This window comes from Papio anubis, chromosome 10 (assembly GCF_008728515.1).
Source record: "Papio anubis isolate 15944 chromosome 10, Panubis1.0, whole genome shotgun sequence".
NCBI lineage: Eukaryota > Metazoa > Chordata > Mammalia > Primates > Cercopithecidae > Papio > Papio anubis.
In genome coordinates this window covers 124367553-124379318 of record NC_044985.1, presented here as the reverse complement: position 1 = coordinate 124379318, position 11766 = coordinate 124367553, and the positions used below count along the sequence as shown (strand labels likewise).

At 63.6% G+C, this 11766-nt stretch overlaps 1 protein-coding gene across 1 annotated transcript in view; it reads right to left on the bottom strand.

Annotated features, from left to right (window-relative positions):
- Positions 1-863: 863 nt before the first annotated feature.
- GPC1 (glypican 1) overlaps positions 864-11766 on the bottom strand; it is a 31706-nt gene continuing 20803 nt past the window's right edge. Inside the window, exons 2-9 of the mRNA XM_003908166.5 lie at positions 9540-9698; positions 6195-6586; positions 5345-5510; positions 4195-4325; positions 3966-4085; positions 3730-3863; positions 3277-3452; positions 864-2869 (exon numbers count right to left, since the gene is read on the bottom strand). Coding sequence (XP_003908215.1) covers positions 2637-2869; positions 3277-3452; positions 3730-3863; positions 3966-4085; positions 4195-4325; positions 5345-5510; positions 6195-6586; positions 9540-9698 — 1511 coding nt within the window. The 3' untranslated portion in view covers positions 864-2636. The remainder of the gene's footprint in view (positions 2870-3276; positions 3453-3729; positions 3864-3965; positions 4086-4194; positions 4326-5344; positions 5511-6194; positions 6587-9539; positions 9699-11766) is intronic.

Sequence of the window (11766 nt, the reverse complement as noted above, 5' to 3'; positions counted from 1 at the left end):
GCCTCGTGAAGGGGCAAGTGAGGATCGTGGCTACCAGGGACCTGGCGGCTGCAGATGCTTTGGGGGAAGTGCGTGTGCAGCCCTTGGTCCTGCCCGGAGCTGTGACCTGCTGAGCAGTGGACTTCAGCAGGGCTGGGTGAAGCTGTGTCTCCCTCCTGGGGTGCCCACCCACCCCTCTGTGCTCTCCCGCTCACAAGGGGCCTGGAGGTCCCAGTTGCCAGGGGGCCTGCAGTATTCCTGGGTCCCAGATGATGGAAGCGCAATGTTAAAAATGTTCACCAGACCAACCTGTGCTGGCTGCAATTCTCAATAAAGCAGCTGAGGGACACACCCAGGAGTGGACGCTTCTGCCAGTGCCGCCGTGCCACTTCCCAGCCTCTGGCCATGACCCCACAGGAACAGGAGCGGGGCTACAGGGAGCCCCTAGGGTTACACAGGACCCTCCACCTCAGGAGAAAGGTGGCTGGGGACAAACTGGACCACAAGGGCATCCTTGGTTCCTTCTCTCTGGCCCCTTGGGCATCTCTGAGGCCACCTGGCAGGAACCAGAACCTTCTGGGGTAGAGGATCTCTGTGCTGTGTGTGCCCAGAGCGGGACCAAGAGGCAGGAAGAGGTAGATGGGAGGTGGGGCCTGCTGGAGGCCATCTGGGTCTCCGTGCCCTGGCCTCTTCCTTCTCCCCTGCACCAAGGAGAGGGGCACACAGACCTGTCTGCCCAGGGCGAGGTGGAGTGCAGCTGGCAGGGGCTGCACGCTCACCCTGAACACGGAAGTGTGGTCCATGCCCAAGCCCCAGACGGACACACGTACACACATTCTCTCTCTCTCTCTTGCCCCACCCCGCCATAAGGCCTCACCCTGCTGTAGGTCTCCAGCCTTTTATTCATACAAGGACTCAAAAGAACACGTCACCCGCTGACACTGAGTGGTGGGGGGACGTTATGGAGGAAGGACACAGCAGGCTTGGCCACTGCCCTGACCAGTGACCACTCAGGGCTGCCCCTTCCAGAGATGAGCATAGGGTGGGGTCTGAGCGCCACCCCCGGGCCATCCGTGTGCAGCAGGAGTGCTGCTGTCCTGGCACCTCGCATCACTGTGCCAGTCCCCAGCCCACCCTGGTAATGGCAGGGTTATTATGGGGTGGACATGCCTGTGTTGGGGTGCTCCTGAACCCAAAACGTCTACAGTCAGGTTCCAGAGAACAGAAGCCATGGGGACCTGACCAGCAACCAGGGCGCTCTGTCCACTGTGCGGAACGGCGATGAAAAGCAAGCAGCACTAAGCAGCCTCCTCAGGGTCAGTTGGTTCAGGACAGCTGCCCCCAGACCCTCCAAGTCCTCCCCTTGCAGGACCCCTTCCCAACATGATACCACCCCTCCCCAGGGCCGCCTGGCAGCTGGGGTACAGGAGGAAAGGAGGGCCCGTCCAGGCCTGGGGCAGGGTCCTGATGGCCTCAGTGAGTGACAGGAGGTTGCCAGGGTCCAAGGTGGGCCCTGTGTCTCTCCAACGCTATCTGGAAGGAGCAAACAGCTCTCCGTGAACAAGGACAGTAAGCGTCAGTAAATGGATGCACGTTTGGAAAAGCCCTTAACTATCCAGGTCCCCATCCCCTGCAGCTGGCTGGGTCGGGAAGGGACCTAGGCATTCCCGTCTGCGGTGCTGGGTCTCACCAGCCACCAGCACCCCTGTGACAGCCAAGGGTCACTCTGAGCCCTGGCCTGTGTCACCCTGAACAGGGAAGCCCTGGTTCCTGATCTGGGTGAGGATGGGAGCAAGCAGGTCCCAGCTGCTCCTCAGCCTTCGCGGTCTTCACGTAGCCCTGGACCCCAGCAAGGCCTGCCCTGTGAGCCCCGTGTGCAAGGGGGCAGCCCACATCAGCAGAGCCCATGCTGCCTCCCTGGGCCTCGGGCCCAGCTCCGCCTCCTCCAGCAGAAGCGCAGGTGGGTCAGTGGCCCGTCATCCGCGCATGGAGGCTCCTCACCGCAGGTCTGTGGGAGGACAGAGTCCTCAGACTCCTCAGCACTGGTGCTTTCTCAGGCCCCACCCTGCAGACGCTGGGGCCCCTCAACGGCGCAGGGAGGTGGGGCCGGGCTCTGCAGCCTGCGCTGAGGGGAGGGTATCATGCATCATCTCAGAGGCTCCGCTAGACCCTGGAGGGTGGACACCCAGAAAGCCCTTGTGGGGCTTCTCTGGGGGCTGAGGAGTGGGCCAGGGCTGGCTGGTGGGCTCTGCTGGGAGTCCCAGCGGAAGGAGGCGGGGAGGAAGGCACAGGCTCGCTGCGGGCTCCAGCGGGTTGCTTTGAGGCCTCCTCTGCAGGCCTCAAGGGGCTGCTTCTGCAGCGGTGCAGGGAGCTGGGGGAGGGCTGGGCAGCCGGAGGTGCCCCTGAGGTCCCTGAAATACATGGCTTGTGGGGACACTGGCTCCCAGCTGACCTGAGGACCTCATACAAAATTAAAAGGCAGAGAGGCAGGCAAGGCCAGGCCTGGGGCCAGGGCCTCTGCACCTGCCCCTGCTCAGAGCTGCTGGCCCTCCCTGTCCCACCCCAGGCCTCTCCAGGCTGAGGTGAATTAAATATCGTCTGTTTTGTATTTTTGGCAAAGTCAGTCCTTGGCCTCTGTCCCTGGGGCCTTGGGGCAGTTACCGCCACCGGGGCCCGGCTACTGTAAGGGCCAGGGAGAGGAGGAAGGGCAGGAGGAAGGTGGGGGGCTGGGGGCAGCTGGCAGCCGAAGTCTTCTGCCCTTCCTGCTCCGACAGGCCTGGGAGGGCATGGGTCAAGGGCGTCCGGGAGCTGGAGCTCTTCCTGCTGGCCCCCCGGCCACAGCGATCATCCGGACAGCCATCACCGCTGCCCGAGCCGCTGCCGTCGTCACCTGGGAAGGAGAGAAGGCTCCGGCAGGCTGGTCCCCACAGGAGACCCCAGGGCAGCATCACCCTGTGAGGACCCCACATGCCAGGTGACCCCGACATCCTTTCGGTGTGGAATCCCAGGACCAGCAGCACCCGATCCCCGCTGACCCTGAGGCTGGGAGACTCACTCCCTGGGGCTGCCTCCCTTGGTCCCTGGAGCCAAAGCTGATAAGACATCCTGGCCAGGCCTCCAGGGGCCACAGAGGTACAGGGCTCGGTGACCGTGCCTGGGCAGCACAGTGTCCTGAGTCACTGTGGTGATGCTGGAGCAGAGGGCCCCTCGGGTGGGGGAACCTGGAGGGCAGTCACAGCCCTGCGGCACCCCCGCCATCCCTGGCCCCTTGCCCGCCCGGTCAGGCCCTGCTCTCACTGGCGTCCTGGAAGTCCACGTCATTGCCGTTGTAGGCGCTGCGCAGCCGGTTGGTCATGATCTTCAGCTGCATGATCTGCTGCCGGATGGTCATGTCCGGCTTGGTGATGTCCACCTCCACCTCGGGGTTGTTGATCTGGTTGGCCAAGCCGTCACCCATGACCTCGGGGAGGTACCTGGAGGAAAGGCAGGCAGAGCCCAGGTCACTGCTCCAGCCCCTGCAAAGGGCCATCACCTGAGCAGGACACCCTCCCGCCCTCCGAGCCTGAGACCCTGGGCCTGAGATGCCCAGCAGGCCTCCAGGGACCGAGCAGAGCCCATGCAGGCCACAGAGAAGTGGGGCTCGAGCCCTCCAGCAAGGGACGTGGCCCTGTGCATACAGCACCCGGTCCAGGCACAGCCCAATGGAGATGGCATGGGAGGGAGGGCTGTGCCAGCCAGGCGGGCACCTACCGGCCTCTGGCCATCCCGTTCCAGCAGCGGTCATCACTGGCAGTGCTCAGGGCCATCTTCTCGCTGCACAGTGTCCCTGGGAGGCTGATCCAGAAGTCCTGGACGTCACGGAGCTGGGCCTTGGCTTCGGAGACCTGCCGGGCAGCAGTCAGGCCACTGGGTTGCCAGAGCCCGCCCGCCCCCGCCTGTCTGCCTCCCTCATGCCTGGTCCGGGTGAACCGGCAGGGGCCACTCACCAGCTTCTCCAGCGCGCCTGAGGGTGGCCTCTCCCGTGGGGCCAGCTTGCCCCGGCGCCGCTTCTCCTCAGGCCCAGAACCCTGGGGGTTGACCTTGGGGTTCCCGCAGCCCTGGATGACCTGGGGAGACACCACAGGGTCCTTGGGGGGCAGCGGGGTCCCTCAAGCCCAATGGAGCCACATCCAGGACCCCCACCCCACTGTGCTCGTCATGTCCTCCCGTCCGCACCTTGGCCGTGAGCGTGTCCCTGTTGTCCTGGAGGGCGTTGATGGCCTCTGCCAGCCACGTGTGCACGCTGCCGATGACGCTCTCCACACCCGACGTGCCCCAGAACTTGTCGGTGATGAGCACCATGGAGTCTAGCACAGGCGTTAACACACGCGCACACAGGCGTCACCACGTGTGCATGTTAATGCAGTCTTGACAGCACAGGTCAGCGTGGGAGATCCCGCGCACGCACTCGGGTTGGCCCATGTGATGTGTGCAGGCCACGTGCACTCAGCTGCACTCAGCCTGGCCCACGCCCACATGTGCACATGCGCCACGGGCACAGGTGGACACACACACACGGAGGCCATTCTGCATGCTCGCTGGCCTGCCGTGTCTCATGTATGTCCATGCTGGCTCATGCAGGTGTTGACATGTACATATGCTGACTCACCTCGGTCCAGCTTGTGTGCACATGAGCCCATGTGAGCTGGTGTGTATGCATGCTGGCTCACCTCATGCCCCCCCATGTACACCTTAGCTCATGTGTGTGTTGCATGCATGGTGAGCACATGTACAAGTAAAGCTTATGCATTTTGTCAGCTCCCATCACATTAGCACACACGTGTTGGCTCCATGTCAGCACATGGTAGCACGTGTGTTGGCACAGATGCATGCTGTCCCACCTCATGTAAGCATGTGTACACGTTAGTGGATCTAGATAAGCATGTACATATTAGCACACACGTGTTGGCATGGATGCAGGTCAGCCCAGCTTATGTCATCACACGCACACAGGAGCACACACCATACTGGTGGGCACCGGCCCGCTGTGTGTCAGCAAGTGTGCACGCCAGCTTGCATGTGTTAGCCTGTCATGTGACAGTGCATATATGTGTTAGCTTAAGCAAGTGCTGGCCCTCCATGAGTCACATGTGTTGGCATGTATGCACACTGAGGTGCTTGCTTGCTCAGTGGGGAAGCACAAGAAACTACGACCTCACAGGGCTCCCTCCCTGGCAAGCTGCCCCAAGTCACACACCCTGGTCAGGGCATTCCTAATCAGGTCCCTGGGTCCAAGCCCTGAGCTAGGGACCACCCGCCCCCCCCAGGACCCCCGCCACACACTCCCCAAGACAGTTCCAGGCCGCTCTGGCAGGTGGGGGCTCACCCAGGAGGTTCCTCCACTCAGCATCCAGGTCAGCCTGGTTGGCGAGGCAGCCCTTGAGCACATTTCGGCAATAGTCAGGGCAGGGCCTGGCGCCGGGGACTCCCAGACAGTGAGCACAGTAGACCAGCTTCATGACAGCCCTCGAGCACTCCGGGCCCAGAGGGACCTGGGGAGCAAGGCAGCCTGAGCCAGACCCCAAGGCCCTGGGCGTGCCCAGCCCCAGCCAGCCTCTAATGGAGCCCCAGGGTGGGGGGCTCTGGAGGGAAGTCAGGGGAGGCCTGTGCTCTGCCCCAACTCGCAGTGGCCCTTGCCTGACTCGCAGGGCCTGCCAGCCCTGACAGCCCTCATTCTAATATCTCAAGGCTCATGGGGAGGCACGAATATCCTCACCCACATGCTGCTGAGGATACCAAGGCGCCCCAGCCTACCTGGGTCTGACATGTGCCCCCCAGTGGACCAAGGCATCCCCCTGGCCTGGGAGGCTCCGGAGCCCCACCCTGCCCGGCCCCCACACATGTTGTTCTCTTCTGTCTCCTGTGCATCTTCACTCCACAGCCTGGCTCAGCATCCAGCCCAGCCCCTGGCCCTTCCCATGCTGGCCCATGATGGGTCTGGGGAGGGGTGAGCCAGCCCAGAGCCACCTGCCCAGAGCAGGGCTCACATCTGTGGGTGCACCGTTAGCAAGCCGTGGGTAGCAGCCAATGCAGGAGGGACTGAGGCTGCGGGGCAGAGGTCAGAGGCTGGCTAGGAGGTTCAGGGACATAGGGTTAAGTAGGGGGAAGAGGAAGTCCCTTGGGCAGAGCGTGGGCGTCTGGAGGGCCTTCTGAGAGCCCTGGGTGGCTGTGCGCACCTGAGCCACCTTCCGGACCACGTCACTGGCCACGCCCAGGCCTTGCACGAAGGAGCGAGCAGCCACAAAGGCGCGGGTGGCCCGCAGGCGCAGCTCTCTTGGGGCCTCCCCAAAGGGCCGCAGCGCCTCGGCCTGCTTGCCCAGGCAGTCCAGGTAGTCATCAGGCAGCAGCAGCTGGGGGTGCAGCTGCTTGAAGAGGCGCTCGAGCAGGCGGGCCCAGAACTCGGCCAGTGTCTCCTCCAGGTGCAGGTTGGCACCGCGGTAGTACAGGCGCAGCTCTGCATACAGGTCCCGGAAGGCCTTGGTGTTCTGCGTGTACAGCTCTCCGAAGGCGCCCGGGAAGGTGCCCTGCAGCGTCCGCTCTGAGTCGTTTAGCAGGTGCTGGAAGTGGTCTGCACACAGGGAGGGGGCGTGATCGGGACAATGTTTCCCCTGTGACAGCTGGACTAGAGCAGGAGACTCAGCTCGGGAGACCCGCGGCTCTGAGGATACACTCTGAGGTCCTTGGAGTCGGACGCCACACTGCAGCGGCTGTGGACCCTGTGAGCATCCACGGGGCTCCCCGAGACCTCACCCCCTGGCCTGGGGAGCAGACACCCAGGTGGCAGGGGTCCTCTCTCGGATCTCAGGACCTCTGACTGGGGCTCCAGTGGCTGTTTCTGAGCTGAGCCCAGGGCAGGAACAGATGCTCTGTGACTGAGAACACCCAGGGAGGGGCTGCTGGTGGAGATGAGGCCTCACTGGGGTAAGAGGGCCGGACCAGTCTGTGCTCCCCTGCCAGCTGCTGCTTCTCTCTACCGGTCCCCATTTGTGCTCCCTGTGGCCCCAGCCGCCTGCCCTGTGAATCTCCAGGGCCTCTGCCCTTCCCGCCACCCTGTCTCTGCTGCTCTCCTGGGCGTCCTGTCTTTTCTCAGCTTCCAGAAGCCTCAGCTGTGAGCACCCCAGGCCTGAGGGCTCTGGGGAGCCTCCCACAGCCCAGAACCCCAGATGTTTTCCCTGCTGGGTAGGGGACAGGGAGGCACAGGCTCACCCTCAGACCTCCACATGTGCTGCAGGAGCTCTGGGGAAAAGCCCCGTACCCCGTGCCTAGATGGGACCCTGGACTTCCCCATCCCATTTGGAAGTGAGACTTCCGGGTCTGTAACTGCTCAGAGCATCCCTAGGGCTGTGGCCGGTCTTGCCCACAGGTACCAGGGGCTCGATGGCCCACCACGGGGTGCTCCAGGGACACAGGGCAGAGGCTCTCCTCTGAAGCAGGGTGGCTGTCAGGCCTAGAGATCTCTGGACCAGCCCCCACGCTGACCCCTGGCAAGGCCTGGGACTACAGGGCTGGCATGGCTACAGAGAGCTCCCAGGCCACTGTGGGGAGGGTAGACGGGCCACGCAGCTGTTCAGTGTCCGCCTCAGGTCCTGGCACCTGCAACGCCCTGGCCTCTCCCAGAAGGGAGCAGCTTGCAGTTCATGCATTAGCCCAGACACACCTAGAGGGCCATGGGCCCTACCTCCTGCCAGGCCCCATTCAGTTGCCCCTGAAGGCTGGTGAGGGGGCGGGCATGGGGCTCCCAATCCCTGAACACAGCAACCAGAGGCCCAGTCAGGCTCCCCTCCTACCGCCTCCCACTGGCTCCCACCAGCACTGCAGACAAAGACAGAGGGGCCCTTGGCTGCCCTGGAGGCTGGGAGGGGCCAGCAGCTGCTGTGGGCGGGGGTGGGAGGGGAGGACATGGGAGGTGGGGGTTGGACAAGACTCCCTGGGGTACGGGCACAGGTGGGCCTTGGGCACACAGTGGGTCATTTTCAACACAAATGTCCCCAAAGGGTGTCTGTGTTTTCATGTCAAAGATAGGAGAGTCGAACAGGAAGGCTGGAGGCTTCCAGAGGGCAGCAGATGGAGGACGGCGGCAGGGCACTGACACGGGATGGGCCCCAGAGCAGGGCAGCGACACCGACCCCCTTAGAGCCAGGAGGAGGCAGGTGGGCAGGACGTCCCCAGGCCAGGAAGATGGTGTGATGGGCAACGGTCTTAGCAGGAGAGAGGAAGGGGCAGGGCTGGGTGGCACGCTGGGGTGGGAGCCAGAGCTCAGCGACACTGGGGAGAAACTGAGGCCCAGGACAGAGTAGAGGAGGTGAGCAGGGTCCCTACACAAGGGACAGACCCAAGCAGCTCAGGAAGGCTCCTGACTCGGGGTGCAGGGGTGCGTTCCCTAGGGCCAGCTGGGCAGGAGGAAGGAGAGTCCCAGAGGGGCCAGGAGCGTCCCACGGGCCCCACACCAGGGGAGGGCTGAGCTCTGAGCGTCGATGTCCAAGTCACAGAGAAGGAGCTTCTGACCCACCGTGACCCAGGTATACGCCAATAGCTGAGGTCCCGCAGCCCTGTGGAAATGGCCTTGGGGGCTCCTGGGGACAGACAGACTCTCCCGGGAGCCTGGGAGGCCACAAGCAGGTGTCCAGGAGCCAGAGAAGCAGGAATGCTGAGACAAACCCCAGGGCCCCAGCAGCAGCTGCTGTCCCTCACGGCGACATGGAGCTGCGCGGCCTCAGCGCTCCCTCCCTCTCGTTTGCTCAGGCTCACTGTCCTGGCGCCCCAGCTCCGCTGGGACACAGGGGCAGTACCTCAGCCCAGGCCGCCTCCCTCCACCAAGTCCTCGTGTTTCTGATCAGAGGTCACTTTATGGGGGTCCTCCTGACCCCACACTGTCCCCCTGGAGGTGCCTGCTGCTCTCCGCCTAGACACAAGGTGAGGCTCAGACTGGGCTGAGGAGTATGTGGCTCTGACACAGTAGCTGGCAAGGCCTCAAGGCCTGCAGGGGTCACTCCCCAGGGCCCCAAACTCCTGCCCCAATACAAAGGGCTGAGTGGCGGCCACCCCTGGGCAGGCCCTGCACTCTGCAGCCCTGTGCCCAGCCCCAGTCTCAGCCCTTGCACTGAGCTCCCTGGCTCCAGGCCACCGGGTCCCCAGGGGTGGCGGCCTGGGGCACGTGCGGAGTTGCAGGGAGGATCTGGCCGAGACCTGTCTCTCTGCAGGTGCTCGGGAGAATCTGCTGGTGACAGGAGCCTCTGCGGGGCTGATGGGACAGGCCCTCTGTCCCCAAACGTGCACTGGGAATGGGCTGTGCACACCCCCAGGTGGGTGTCAAACCCTGCAGATCCCTGCCTGAGGGTAGCCGCCAAATCCCAGCTGGGGCTTCAACCCAGCACCCTAGCCCCAAAGCACTAACTCCCCCACCTCCTCCTGCCAATGCCCCACCCTCCACATTGAAACACCAGACAAGGCCCAGTGTGCCACCCCCCTCGCCCCATGCACCAGCACCCTGCGGCCCCCGAGCACCCCTGGGAGGCACTCACCATCGAAGCTGCGCAGCTGGGTGGCGAGCATGGCCTGCAGGACGCGGCTGCTGTCCCGGAGCGCGGTCTCCAGCTCGGCACGGCTGCGGTTGGCCAGGTTCTCCTCCATCTCACTGGTGCAGCAGGTGTAGCCTTGGGGGCAGATCCGCAGATGCTCACCTGTGGGGAAAGGCCAGTATGAGGGAGAGGGGCTGGGACAGCACTGGCAGCCAGGAGGGCACCCTCAGGCTCTCCTGGGCAGGATTGCAGACCCAGGGTGGAGCACAGCTCAGAGGTGGGCCAGCCTGGGGGGTGCCCTGAGTGAAGGCAGAAATGGTGGGGGCGTGGAGGGAGGAAAAGGCCTGGCTGGAGTCCTATAGCTTCCCACACAGGACACAAGAGCAGGGCTTCCTCAACAAGGGAGGGGGCCCCTTGGGCAAGTCCTGCCCCCCAGCCTGCTGTCCCAGCAGCCACAAGCAAAGAACTGGCCTCAGGTTCCCGTGTGCAAGTCAGGAGGAGGCTACCAGGCCCGACAGTCACCCCTTACCTGGGCCCATGGCTGAGGATGGGAAGGGAGGAAGGAATCCAATTCCCCTCTCTTCCCACACCAGCCCTGGGAGGCACCAAACTCCCACTGCAAGGACAGCAGATCCCACCAACAGTGGGCTGGCCAGAGGCAGTGGCCCTGCAGGACCCCATACACACGTCTGGTGTGGGGACAGGTATGCCCTGGTGCAGGTGGCAGATCCCATGAAGGGGTCATCGGACCATGCCCCAAGCCCTGCAGGGCACACCCTGTGCCTCCTGGTGTCCTTGTGGAGTCCTCTCCTCTGCAGCCTGCCCTGAGCTGCTCTGGTCCAGTGTCCTGGGCAGTGACAGTGGCAGTGCCATCAGAGACAGCCTCACCTCCTTGTGGGGAGTGGGGACAGGCTGTGAGTCAGCCCTCAGCCCTGCTGCACACACCTCGGTGCCCACCTGGAATATGTGTGTGGCATCAGAAAAACTGCATATTTAAAAGGGTGTGCATCGCACTGTGATGAAGGCTGCCGAAATCCCCATTTTATTAACGAGGAAACCGGGGCTTACAGAGATGAAGTCTCTTGTCCCAGCTATACAGTGAGGGAGCAAGTGGCTCTGGCTGCCTGAGCTCAGGACTCCACTGTTCCTTCTGGGCCTCGTACCCTGCCTCTAAGGCCCTTCTGGTGCTGGCCTATGTCAGGCACAGTGGAGAGGTGGAGGCAGGAGACTGGCTTGGTCAGAGGGGAGGGGTCAAGGGGGGGTTGTCAGCAGGAATTCCAGAAAGTCTCCTCAGGTCTGCCGCCTCAGGGGTCAGGGCTGAGGCCTTAGAGCCTGTCTCATCCCATCCTGGGACCCTGGACCAGGGTGGCTGGAATGTGGCAGGTCCTGCATTCTTTTACCTCCCACCTGGGGGTCAGCGGGAAGTGAAGGCCAGGCCAGGGAGGAGAGGCAGGAGAGGGAGCTGGGACCGAGGGCAGGGTCAGCCTGGGCAGAGGCACCTGGCCCAAGGCTGTCCTGGGGGAGCTGGCAGCACAGCAGGAAGGGGTGCAGCCCTGCCTGGAGGTGGGAGCAGGGACCTACAGCCCCAGTGCTGGCAGGGCCTGGAGCAGCCCAGGCAGTGCCCTACCCACTTACTGCAAGAGGAGTCACCCCTCAGGCCTGGGGTCCAGGGAACCCTTCCCCACTAGAGGCCATCTGGGTTGGGGACCCAGGGTTAAGTAACTACCCGGAGGTCGAATGCCTGGGTCAGACTGAGTCTGCCAATCTTCCGCACCCTCTAAGCACACACACCCAGGGACGAGGCTGAGATAAGAGGAGGGAACAGAGAACCCGAACCTGGGCTTGGGTGGCTGCCGCTTGGCCCCTGTAGCCTCTGTGCCTGCTAATGTGACAGCAAGGAGACAGGCTGTCAGAGGGGCCTGGGAGAGCCAGAGAGGGCCGAGGCACAAGGATGGGCCCTCCCCAAACATAGCCCCGGCTTTCTGAGGTCAGGTTCTTATCCTGGAGCGCTCCCTCCTCGCCCTCTTTTCGTGCCTGAGCTCTGGAATGTACTGATGCAGGGGGCTCTGGTTTGAGCTGGGGCTGGAGGGGGAGGGAGCCCTCAGCAGGGGCTGCAGGTCCCGGGAGCCCCTAGAGCCTGGACTTACATTCCTATGCGGCAGACAGAGCGGGAATGGCAAGTGCCCCTGTGTCCCCCGCCCCTCCTTACCCCTAGATGTCTGCTGGAGGG